General features: G+C 35.8%; 1 protein-coding gene across 1 annotated transcript in view; it reads right to left on the bottom strand.

The window, feature by feature from the left end:
• Window positions 1–11,240: 11,240 nt before the first annotated feature.
• LOC127425076 (nuclear factor of activated T-cells, cytoplasmic 1-like) overlaps window positions 11,241–14,091 on the bottom strand; it is a 50,180-nt gene continuing 47,329 nt past the window's right edge. Inside the window, exon 10 of the mRNA XM_051670712.1 lies at window positions 11,241–12,175. Coding sequence (XP_051526672.1) covers window positions 12,120–12,175 — 56 coding nt within the window. The 3' untranslated portion in view covers window positions 11,241–12,119. The remainder of the gene's footprint in view (window positions 12,176–14,091) is intronic.

Here is a 14,091-nt window from a genome sequence, read left to right as displayed (position 1 = left end):
AAATTAAATGAATAAATCTTTCAATTAAAGTTTTATTTAATTTTGTTTAAAATTACTCACTTCAATTTGACGGAAATCTATTAAATTGAAATGCGTAAATCTTAAAAATAGGCTAGAAATTTTTTTTTTTTTGTTTTTTTTTGTTTTTTTGTAGAAAAATAGTCCTGTTGAACACAAGGATCATAAGCAAACATACTTATTTCAAGATGAAACAATGACAAATATATATATATATATATATATATATATATATATATATATATATATATATATATATATATATATATATATATTAATAAGGATAGAAAATAAATGCATTACAAATATGCATAAATTCACATGACTTAATCTTGTATGCATGTTCTTGGTAATGGATTAAGACATTTCGTGATGGATCATTTACACACAAAGCACAGATGAACGATACACATTGGTTATGGAAATGAGAAAAAACAAATACTTCATTTGAATAGAAAGACATAGCCTTCCTGTCAGTCATCATAGAACATAGCATCAAAAGAGTTTCTTTAGACACTTGCCTTTATGTTAAGCTAATCAATTTATTTAAAACATATTAAACAGTCTTATACAAATTTATCAAGCCATACATTTGGTTGACAGAAATTATAATTAAATTGTATTAAATGACAACATTTAGAACAATTGTGACAACCTACCCCAAAATAAATGAGAAAACCTGCACAAACCTGACATTTATGAAAAATATGCTTGTACTGTGAACAAAGTTAAACTTTTCTATGAAAATGTACTTTCATTATATACTGTAGTTGACCCTGTCTTACTGTATCAGTGTGGTTTCAAGTTCACTTGATTATCCAACACTTGTCATAAAAATACGATGAAATTGGAATTTTGTTTTGAAGCCCACTGAAAAACCACTACAAGACAATTTGTGCAATTGTACTCAAAATGACCAAAGATTTTGAATGCCAGAATCATAAAATGCCCACTAGAGGGCAATGACAACTTGGTATTATTTTCTACGTTGACTATCATAGATGCATATTTTCAAAATCTGTTATTTTAGAAAACAACATATTACAATCTTTGCTGATAGGCTCCAAAAAAAAAACAAAAAAAAAACAAACAAAAAAAAAAACACGGAATTATATAAATGTATTTCATTGCGCTGAAATATCACCATTCAAAAATAATTCGTCACCTGTCTTTTTCTCCTTTTTCCTTTACTACCGATTTCTAATAAACTATATAGAAGAGTCTGCGCTGAACCGCCAACAATTTGCTTTGATCCAGCGAGCCAATAAAGCAACTCACAGTATAAAGTGACAGAATATGTTTAGGATGTGGGGCTTACATGTCAAAAAGTTATTGGATTTAAAATGATTTATTGAAACCCAGCTCTTTTTACTCGACATGATAACTAACTTGGCACAATTATAGGCTACATGACTTGTAAGAGAGAGACTTAAAGATGCATTCAGTCATTTTGTCCTCATTAAAAAAGTTTACCTCCTAAAGACATGAATTGTAATTTTGCAATATATGTATGAAATCATAACCATTCACATTTTAATAAAGACTCCAGTCATAACAGTAACCTTATAAAAGCTTTTTTATTCTACAAAGAGAGGGTCCGCACATGGGGGCTGCCATGTTAGAATCACATGACCAACCGAATACTACATGCTTAATCTCATTAATCATCCTGTTATTTCCAGTTATTTGACACTTTCCCTCATTGATTAAAGTAAACATTCTTTTTGGTTTCCTGATCCAGTTCCAGTTGCTGCCGGCATGCTGCAGCAGGAGTCAGTTTTTTTGTAGCTTGTTAGCCTGCTTAGCATTGCGTATTCCTCTACGTTCATAATTTTATCCTTTGCCATTTTACAATGTGCTTAGTTTTCCCCACACTTTTCTACTGTTTCAACTGTGTGTATATTACTGTGTGCACCCATTTTCTTTTCTTAATTCTTTTCTTTTTTTCTGCTTGTCTACTTCTCACATTTTGACAGCGTGCATTCGTTTTCTCCTGTGTTTTACACTGATTATTGCATCAATCTCAAACATCTGCTGATCAGGAACCTCAACAACAACAGCAAACAACTCTGTGAGGGATTCACATCGATCTCAAACCCTCGGCGATCAAGAACAACCATAACAACAACAACAACAAACAATTGTGGTAAGTCATGGCATCCGCTTATGTTATTGCTTACTGCATTTCATGCCACATGTTTACTATAGCTTCTTCCATCAGCAGTGAGGGATTTACATATTGATAAATGTAAGGAATTAGTCAGGCTGACAGAGAAGATTAATGAGTTAGAGACATGCATCCAAACGCTAGTGGAGTTAGTGAGAAAGAGAAGTCGGTAGATACTGTTTCAGATGCAGGTAGAACAGCGAGCAAAACACACACTTTGGTTCTGGCTGTAGAGCCCCCACAGCAGGGCATTTGGGTGATGTCTTGGCAGCATACTCGCTCAGCAAAATGACACCACTCTCCCGTTCCTGTTAGGGTTTCCAATCGATTCTCCCCACTCAGTGATGCACCCACTGAGAATCATGTTGAAAGTGCCCTTGTTATAGGAGATTCTATTTTAAGGAATGTGAAAATAGAGACTCCAGCCACTATTGTTAAATGTATTTCGGGGGCTTGGGCGTCTGACATCAGATCAAATTTACAAGTGCTGTCTAGTGCTAAATGTAGAATTTCTAAAATTGTTATTCATGTCAACACTAATGATGTCCAGCTTCGCCAGTCAGAGATCACTAGAGATAATGTTAAAGAGGTGTGTGAACTTTTAAAAATCATGTCAGACACTATAATATGCTCTGGCCCCCTCCCTGCTCATCGTGGTGATGAGGTTTAAAGTAGATTAGTGTCACTGAATAGCTGGATGTTTGAATGGTGTCTGGTGAATAGCATAGGATTTATGGACAATTGGAAGAGTTTTTGGGGTTGACCTGACCTGCTAAAGAGAGATGGACTCCATTCCTCTAGAGAAGGTGCTGCTCTCCTCTCTAGTAATTTGGGTCATTGTCTTAATAGTGATGGTATTTGACTAACTGGGGCCCAGGTAAGGAACCAGACAAACTGGCTAATCCAAACATCTGCTAGCTGCCGTGATACATCACACAGGTCACATAAACTACAACAGATAGAGACTGTATCACCAAGATATCACACAGAGACTGTGTCTGAATTACCAAACACAAACCCCTCACTAAATCATTTAGAAAAAAACTGATTGCGGTAAATCTTGAAAAGAGCAAAAATAAATAAATAAATAAATAAATAAATACAAGATAAACATCATATAAGGTAGGGCTCCTAAATATTAGATCTCTTTCAACCAAAGCACTAAATGTAAATGAAATTATTACAGTTTTACTCTGTTTGACTGAAACCTGGCTTAAACCGGATGAATATATTAATTTAAATGAATATACTCCCTCAGGTTATTGTCATAAACATGAGCCTTGCCTGAAGGGTCAAGGAGGAGGTGTTGCTTAAATTTACAGTGAAGGTTTTGGTGTTACTCAGTCTTTTGAACTAATATTGTTAAATATGACTGTCAGATACAAATAAAAAATCTCTGTCATCTTTTGCCCTTGCTACAGCATATAGATCACCCGGGTCGTATTCTGATTTCCTTGGTGAATTTGCAATTTTTCTGTCAGATTTATTAATTACTGTGGATAGAGTTTTAATTGTTGGTGACTTCAACATTCACAGAGATAATGAAAATGACACATTGGGATTAGCATTTATCGATATTCTAAACTCCCTTGGAGTCAGAGAAAATGTGACAGGACCATCTCATCGCCATAATCCTACGCTAGATTTAATTCTATCATATGGATTTGATGTTGATACTATAGCAATTCTGCCACAGAGCGATTACATCTCAGATCATTACCTCGTCTCTTGTATGCTGCGATCAGCTAATGCTACTCAATCTACACCACGCTATCGTTCAGGTAGAACTATTCTTTCAAGCACTAAAGATAGCTTCACTAATAATCTTCCAGATTTATCTCATATACTCAGTAAGCCTCTAGCACTCTTGATAGTGTCGCCCCCCTTTGATTAAAGAAAATGAAAGAAAAAAGCCCCACACCATGACACAATGATCACACTCGTGGTTTGACCGCATTTCGCGGTGCATGGAAGGATAGTGTCTGTAGCTACAGACAGGCACTAAAAGCTGCCAGGTCAGCATAGTTTAGCAAACTCATAGAAAATAACCACAACAATCCAAGGTGTTTATTCAGTCATGTGGCTAAATTGGTTTGGAATAAAGCCTTGACTGAACCAGATATTCTGTCGCAGCACAATAGTAATGACTTCATTAATTTCTTTACTGATAAAATTTAAATCATCAGAAAAAATAATTGGAATCATGCAATCATCTGTCACAGTACCTCAGAAAACAGTGTCTCATAATTTTCCTCACAAGCAACTTCAATCATTCGCTGTCATAGGTCATGAAGAGCTAACAAAACATCAAAACATTAAAAGCCACAACATGTATGATCGATCCAATACCAACTAAGCTCTTAAAAGGTGTATTCCCTGTAATCTCAGAACTTCTTCTTCATATTATTAACTCATCACTATCCTTATGACTTGTCCCAAGAACCTTTAAAATGGCAGTTATCAAACTGCTTATTAAGAAGCCACAGCTTGATCCTGGCGAATTGGCTAATTATAGTCAAATTTCAAATATCCCGTTTATGTCAAAAATACTAGAAAAGGAAGTGTCCTCCCAACTATGTTCATTTTTACAGAGGAATAGTATATATGAACAATTTCAGTCAAGTTTTAGGCCTTATCACAGTACAGAGACTGCACTTACAGTATCAGAGTTACAAATGACTTGCTCTTATCATCTGATCGTGGCTGCATTTTTCTTCTAGTGCTTTTAGATCTTAGTGCTGCCTTTGTCACCATAGATCACGACATAAAAATTTTGTTAACTACTTACAAAGCTTTTAATGGTCTAGCCCTGTAGTACTTAAGTGACCTTATCACGTTCATTATGATCGCAAAATTCGGGCCTGTTAATAGTTCCTAGAATATCAAAATCCACAAAAGGAGGTAGATCCTTTTTCTATTTGGCTCCTAAACTTTGGAATAGTCTCCCTAACACTGTATGGGATGCAGACACACTCACCCAGTTTAAGTCTAGACTAAAGACTTATCTATTTAGCCAGGCATACACCTAATTTATCCATCAACTCACAATTAATCTGCTTTAGTTAGGTCTGCCGGAACCAGAAACATTTATCATGATCTATAACCCTGCAAAAAAATTGAATGGCATCTACGTTAATATTATTCTATTTGTTTCCCTGTCTCAACCTCTGGATTCATATACCAAGGTTACCAGAGCCAGCCAGATCCAGCTCCGTTCATGCTTGGTGTCGGACTCTCCTGCTACGTGTCTCTAAGTGATGACGACTAAATGCAGCCGGTGCCATCACTTCAGTCTATTACGAGGGACTTCAGGGGATGAACTGATGCTAACTCCAACCAGAAGACATGGGATACTTCATATGTCACTGCCTGAACCTTGGACTTATGATAGACCTCACCGAAATGAACTGCCGGTTGAACTGCGATGCACCTCACTGACCTCTGCCTGCATCATCTTGGTCTAATGATAGACTACACTCTTAAAATGGATAGACTATCAATTAATTGCCAACAAAAGCCTTCATCAGCCAACTAACAAAAGACAATGCATCTATGTGAACTTCTGCAGTTAATCCAGGATAAACTTCAAAGACATTAGTCATTAATCTTACAGTTCATACAAAATCTTTGTTTAAACTCTGGCCCTAAACACTTACTTAGTTTACTAATTTTAAACCATGACTTGCACTGCACATAAATAACTAATATTGGCATTATATTTGTGTAATTTGGCCAGAGGGGAACTTGCCCCCACAGTGAGTCTGGTTTTTCCCAAGGTTATTTTTCTCCATTAACCAGCATCTTATGGAGTAAAGCTGCTTTGAAATTATGTGTGTTGTGAAAAGCGCTATACAAATAAAAATGACTTGACTTGATTTGACTCATGGCTGAGTGTGAATACTAAATTTCTACAATGGCATCTGAAACCAAAAACTATTGATTTTAAATTATGCTACATCCAAGCCGCTAGATGTCAGTGTAAGTCCAAGATGACACAAAGACAAAAGTTACTGAATGCACCTTTAAAGGTATAGTTCACCAATACAAAATGATAATTCTGTCAAATCACCTTCATATTACCCACACAATTTTGTAGAATTTTCATGGAGCTCTTTTCCATACTTGGACAGTTCATAGTGACCATGGCTGTGAAGCTCCTGAAAGAGAAGGGGGAAAACAACAACAACAACAAAACAATAGCATCATACTAGTTTAAACAGACCAAATTTTAAGCAGTTATTTACTGATAATTGTCACCTTCACCGAAGCTCTAAATCTAATTAGTGATCATATTCAGATAAAAAAATAAATAAATGGTGCATCGCTCCAGGTTTGAAGTTATTTATGCCAAAACCACATTGGTTCTTGCCTGTCATTTCAAGCGACTGCAGTTAAAATATGCGGAAGAGAATGAGAGTTGAGTGCTGCAGTGGAGGACAAGATTTTCCATGAATAAATACCTTACTTTGGAGCTTGACAGCCATTGTGTGGAAAATAGCTGTGAAGATATTTTAAAAATTCTCCTTTTGTATTCAAACTGGTTTGGGATGACAAGGGGGTAAGCAGATAATGACTAAATGTTCATTTTTGCGTGAACTATTTCTTAAAGAGGAAGAGCACAGATGCTTACTGAAGTCCACTCGTTTTTTGGCCCTCTAACAATCCTCACTCAGCCTACTAATAGAGTGGCTATTTCTGGGCACTGGCTTTGATGATCCACCCCACCCTGATTGTACGTTGTCACCATGGCTGTGTGACTGGGGATTCAAGCCCATGGAAAATATTTGTGTCTGCCTGGCAGGTGTCACAGGGTGCTTGGCTCAAAGCCTGGATAGAACAGCTGCTTCTACTTTAACCCATTAGAGTTCCTGCACTGGATATTCAGTTCTCTGGTGCGCACGGGGAAGAGATCTTCCACATTTTTCACAACACCTTTTCAGACAATACCACTGCATTTTTAATGAGGTGTTGTGACCGTGAGATGAAGTTGAAACTTTATCTGTGAAACGGAACATTAGGTCACAGACATATTTAAGTTTGGACAAAATACTTGTCACATAAGTCATCTCAGTATTTCATGCTCTATTCTGTTTAGGAACAATAATCATTTTGAAGTTATTTGTTAATTTGCTTGATTGAGTTTGACAAAAATTGAGCAAAACCTGTGGCTATGTCCTTGTTTTCATATTATTTACTAGTAAGATTGATTGCAGTCATACTGAATAGCCTATCAATGATGTTTGCAATATTTTAATGTTTGCAGTATTTTAATGTTTTATTTTACACATTCAGTGGTGTCCAAAATTTAGCGTATTTAGCGTATTCTAATTGAATACATTTTTGTCCAGAAATGGTGCAGAATTGTACATATGCCTTATTAATTTTACATCATAATTTTTCTTCGTTTTACATTTTTCAAAATCCTAAAACATTATTTTAGTTATTTGCAGGTATTACTATTATCATGTTATTTACATGTTTAAATCTACAGAGCCCTTTAGAGGACAGGGTGGGATTTTTTTTTTCTAAAATAGTTTTGCCTTCTCTCTCAATAGTTTGCATCCCATCACAATATGTTTTGCGCTCCCTAGCAATAAATTCACCATGGTTTTACTATGGTAATTTTGTAGTAACCATGTTTTTTTGGCAGAAGTCATGGCTTTACCTTTGACCTGTTTGTGTCATCACTTTTGTCTCGCAGCGGCCATATTTGTGACCATCAATGGGGGGAAGAAATGGTGGTGAATTGAAAAACAACTGTGGAACGATATCAAGAAAAAAAGTTTTTTTTTAAATGATTTTGATCCATGCTAAGTCCCAGGAAAAGTGTATACATGTCTGAAGTCAGCACAGACTTTCACGGACATGTAATAATATTTTATCCACGATTCTTCTCCGCACGCCAACGAGTATGGCAAGCCGATTTGGCTTTTAATGTTCCCAGCATTACTCATTTTAATTGCAATTTTTACTTTGGTAATATTTTAATTAGAGAGCTCTACAATAGATTTTCTACTAGTATGAATTCCAATTACAGAGCTCTAAATAGGTTATTTACTAGTAAGAATTCCAATTTCAGAGCTCTCTATTTGTATTTTTACTTGTAAGAATACAATTGCAGAGCTCTACAATTGAATGATAGAGCTGTGCAATTGCATTTTTACCAGTAAAATCTCCAATTAAAGAGATCTACAATTGATTTTTACTAGTAAGAATTACAATTACAGAGATCTCTGAATTTTACTAGTATGAATGCAATTGCAGAGATCTACAATTGAATTACAGAGCTCTGCAATTGCATTTTTACAAGTAAAAATTCAAATTAAAGAGCTCTCCGATTCTATTCTTACTAGTAAAAAATAATTTACATAGCTCTCTCATTAAAGTTTTACTAGTAAGAATTCAATTTATAGAGTTCTACAATTAGCATAATAATTGCATTCAAATAGTGACACCAAAAACAAAAAGCACCAAATTACACTGCCTATAATAAAATATAATAAATAATAGAAACTTGGTTATTTTCATACTACAGCCATGGTTAAACTGGCTACTGTAGTTAAACCATGGTTTTACCATAGTAACCATAGTTGCAACAAAAATTTTATTTTTATTACCAAAGTTGTCATCTCCTGTATAATTACTATGGTTTCGCTATGAATATTATGGTTAAAATATGGTTACTGTAGTAAATTCATGGTAAATTTATTGTGAGGGAATGCAAACTATTGTGAGGGCATGCAAAACTTTTCAGAAAAAAACAAAAACAAATTCCCAACCTGTCCTCTAAGGGGCTCTGTATAAATCAGACATTGAATCCCAGATTTTCAAATGTGGTCTCAGACTTCCGAAACCCACAGATTTTTACAGTATACAACTACACACCTCTTAAAGAGCCAACATACCATGAATTTATTGTGCATATTTTTGGTAATGAAATGTAAATGCTCCATAGAAATGTGACTAGCATTGGTAGATTGAATACATATCCTTGCAAGAAAAACAATATCAACAATCCCATTGTTGATACCCTGTGGAAGAATATATCGCCTTTGTGAATCAAGTCTGATTGTCAAGAAAGAAAAACAATATGTGGTATTTTTTAGATCCCAGTAAAGAAAAATACAAATTAAAGTGCATACATTGCCTAACAATCTAAAGACAAAGGATACAATGTACAGGGATTAAAACTCCAGTACAAAATCTCATTATACGCTGAGAAACATGCATTACGTTTATAATTAGAGTGGACAAAAATACATATAAAAGTATTCCTGCTTATAAAACACTTTAAGGCACAGTGCAGTAAACCACCAGGTCATCAGAGGCAGTTATAGTGAGACATACACATATATTCAGCTGTTCATAGGCAGTTCAAGAGAGCGCAGCCTAACTAAAACAATAATCTTGCCTTGAAATTGCTAAAATAATATTGGGTGGTTGACAGTGCCAGTCTTTCTCTGGTCACCACTGAAATGGGACAGATCAGGGAATTGCTATACCTCCCTTATGCCTTACGTTTGATTAATTCCAGCTCACTCCAAATAAATAAGTTCTATTCTATTCTATTCTATTCTACAACCCCAATTCCAAAAAAGTTGGGACAGTATGAAAAATGCTAATAAAAACAAAAAGGAGTGATTTGTAAATTATATTCACCCTTTGCTATATTGAAAGCACTCCAAATAAACATGATATGATGTTTTACCTTGTGAATTTTTATTTATTTTTATTTACAGCAATTTAAAATCAGATGATTGCAACAAAAAAGTTGGGACATTCGAGTGTTTACCATGGAGAAACATCACCATTTCTTCTAATAATACTTATTAGGATAAGATTAAAAAGTGCCGTTTTCCCCCCATTCATCCATTATGCAGGTTTTCAGCTGCACAATTGTACTGGGTCTTCGTTGCCATATTGTGCGCTTCATAATGCACCACACATACTCAATTGGAGATGGTCAGGACTGCAGGCAGGCCAATCTATCACCCGCACTCTTTACTTATTCGGCCAGAATGTGGTTTGAAGTTGTCCTGCTGAAAATTCCGGGACATCCCTGGAAAAGACGGTGATGGATGGCAGTATATGCTGCTCCAAAATGTTTACATATCTGTCTGCATTAATGGTGCCCTCACAGATGTGTGAGTTACCCATGACATGGGCACTGACACACCCCTGGCCCATACAGACACTGGCTTTTGGACCTGATGCTGATAACAGCTTAGATTGTCCATTTCCTCTTTGGCCCGGAGAACACGCCAGCTGTGTTTTTAAAAAATTATTTGAAATGTGGACCCATTGGACCAAAAAAACATGGTTCCACTGTTCTACTTTCCTTCTAAGATGAGATCAAGCCCAGAGAAGTCGGCAGTGCTTCTAGACAGTGTTGATGTAGGGCTTCTGCTTTGCATAGTAATGTCTTAACTTGCATCTGTGGATGCAGCCTTGTGTTGGTCTTGACTAACAAAGGTTTTCTAAAGCAATCCCAAGGCCATGTTCATGATATCCATTACAGATGAATGATTTCCCTATACGCACCAAGTTTTGACCAGATTCCTTGAATCTTTTAACTATATTGTGCACTGTAGAGGGTAAAAATGCCCCAAATCCTTCCAATTTGTCTTTGGGAAACATTGTTTTCAAAGTACTGGATTATTTTCTGAAGCATCTGTTGGCAAATTGACAAGTCTCGAATGATCCTTGCTCTTGAAGAACTAGGCTGTTTTTGGAGGCTCCTTATTTAGTATTACACGATTGCCTCACCTGTTCTCCTGTTTCACATTGCCTTGTTATTTTAACTCATCAAATTGTTATTAGTCTTAAATTGCCCATCTCAACTTTTTTGGAGGATGTTGCAATCACTTGATTTGAAATTACTGTACATAAATTTTTTTTTTTTAAAAAACACACAAAGAAATTCACAAGGTAAAACATTATATAATGTGTAGTTGTAGTGTTTTCAATTTAGCAAAGGATGAATATAATTTATAAATCACTACTTTTGTTTTTATTAGCATTTCTCATACTGTCCAAACTTTTTTGGGAATTGGGGTTATATTTAAATTCTATTCAAAATTCCAGTTAACAAGTAATCTTACCTGATATTTAAAAAAAAAAAAAAAAAAAAAAAACTATAGACATTGGAATGACTATTCAGACATAAGTAAGGACAGACATCTGCTGTCAAACAACAAACAACACGACAATTCTGCATTAGATTAAGGCAAATCAATAAGGCCTCTCTGGATTACAAACAGGTCAAGGCCTCTAAATTCAAGGCAATCAGTTGTCAATGTTTTTTTTTTTTCTTCACGATGAACAAACACTTCATTTAACCACACTAATCTGTGCCATTGGATGATAATATACAAAACATATTGACAAAAATATAGACCTGCATTCACACACACATGCATCCAAAACAAAATGTTTTCGGTTATAATTTAGAATTGTGCATGTCACATCTGGTTTTGGACTGCAAAGTTACTGATTTGTGATCCAGACTTTATAGTTTATCTTGAATGTTCTCAACAGATCTTCTTTTTAGAAATATGCATGGTGGTGTACAAAAGAGGTCAAACTGCACTTATATGGTAATAATTTAAAAAGCTACACTGAGTACAAGAAAGTAAATAGGAAAGAAAGAGGGAGACAGCTTGGTCCACATCAACACACAATCTGTCTTGGCAGGACACGCTGATCAATTTTAAAGCGAAGTGCACTTGTTTTCTGTGCTTGTTTTCAGTCCCCCATGGAAATAAAACAAGGAAAGTTCTGATGTCCACATGTTAAATGAATCTTGAGTACACAAAGTTTGTTTGCAAATCTGTGTTTGCAGAGCCAGATCTTGCTTATTTGGATCTTCTATAAGAAATTTAGTATGCTGAAGAGTTCATGATTGCTGTGGTCTTCTCAGAGGGACCCTCCACTGCTATGCATGGCTGTGCACCGAGATGCTGGAGAGATCATTCTTGATGATTTCATTAACTGTGAAAAGAATTGGAAATCATGTTACTTATGGACAATACACCAGAACAAAGAATTCATTTGCAGAAGAATTTATCACCACACCGAGGTTTTGCTAAACACACTTTTACAAAACACTGTTCATTCACCCTGATAGCATGTGTACATCACAGAGACATCTATTTATTGTGTGCGTTTTCATTTGGATGATGTAATTTTTAGAGAATTTGCTCATCTGCATATGATGCAAAAAGAAATCTCTGTGTCATTTAATATGACTACACTATATGTGAATCCCCTCCTTTTAACATGTTTATCAAATGTTTGTACACATATATGATGATTAAAGAAGAATGCAATGCTTTCAAAAATAATGAGCACTTACACAGACTTTAGAATGTATGTGCAAATGGCAATATATGCAAAACACATATTTGAAATATACACTCACCGGCCACTTTATTATCATGCGATTATCTAATCAGCCAATCGTGTGGCAGCAGTGTAATGTATAAAATCATTCAGAAATGGGTCAGGAGCCTCAGTTGATGTTCATATCAACCATCAGAAAGGGGAAAAAATTTGATCTCAGTGATTTAGACCGTGGCATGATTGTTGGTGCCAGATGGGCAGGTTTGTGTATTTCTGTAACAGCTGATCTCTTGGGGTTTTCACATGCAACAGTCCCTAGAGTTTACTCAGAATGGTGCCAAAAACAAAAAACAACCAGTGAGCGGCAGTTCTGTGGATGAAAACACCTTGTTGATGAGAGATGTCAGTGAAGAATGGCCAGACTGGTTCAAGCTGACAAAAAGGCTACGGTAACTCAGATAACCACTCTGTACAATTGTAGTGAGCAGAATAGCATCTCAGAATGCACAGCATGTTGAACCTTGAGGTGGATGGGCTACAACAGCAGAAGACCACGTTGGGTTCCACTTCTGTCAGCCAAGAACAGAAAACTGAGGCTGCAGTAGGCCTTCCATTTGTGTACCTCAGCAAAAATCCAGATTTGTCAGACCAGGCGATGTTTTTTCAATCATCTACTGTCCAGTTTTGGTGAGCCTGTGCCCACTGCAGCCTCAGTTTCTTATTCTAAGCTGACAGTAGTAGTACCCGGAAGGGTTTTCTGCTGCTGTTGCCCATCCGCCTCAATGTTCGACATGTTGTATGTTCAGAAATGCTTTTCTGCATAGCACTGTTGTAAAGTGTTTTTATTTGGGTTACTGTCACCTTCCTGTCAGCTTGGACCAGTCTGGCCATACTCCTCTGACCTCTGTCATTAACAAGCTGCCGCTCGCTGGATGTTTTTTGTTTTTCACACCATTGTATTTACACTCTAGAGACTGTGTGTGAAAATCCCAGGAGATCAGCAGTTACAGAAATACTCAAACCAGACTGTATGGCACCAACAATCATGCCACGGTCAAAATCACTGAGATTGCATTTTTTTCCACATTCTGATGGTTGATGTGAACATGAACTGAAGCTCCTGACCCAAATATGCCTGATTTTATACATAACACTGCTGCCACACGATTGGCTGATTAGATAATCACATGAGTAAGTAGATATACAGGTGTACCTAATAAAGTGGCCAGTAAGTGTATATGTTCATTTAAGGTTTTCACTGAAAGAAAAAGTCACATATTTAAACATATTTGCAAAATGTATTTCAAAATAAAAATACCACAAAAATTGTCATTTTCATTTCTTTTCTTTAATACTAGTGAAATTTGAATATGTATATAAATACTAAAATATCTGAACTATATATATATATAATGTATGTTCATCAATGGTCATATAATCTTACATTATTCACTGATTTCTGTATGGACAGGATTACGCAATTCATATCTATTACCTACAATAGTAGCCTATTAGCACATGGAAATCGAGAGGGGGAAATAACCCCCCTTCACCATCCCACTCTT

This window comes from Myxocyprinus asiaticus, chromosome 34 (assembly GCF_019703515.2).
Source record: "Myxocyprinus asiaticus isolate MX2 ecotype Aquarium Trade chromosome 34, UBuf_Myxa_2, whole genome shotgun sequence".
NCBI classification, from domain to species: Eukaryota; Metazoa; Chordata; class Actinopteri; order Cypriniformes; family Catostomidae; genus Myxocyprinus; species Myxocyprinus asiaticus.
The sequence above is the reverse complement of the archived record's forward strand: the minus strand, read 5'-3'. Positions and strand labels throughout refer to the sequence as shown.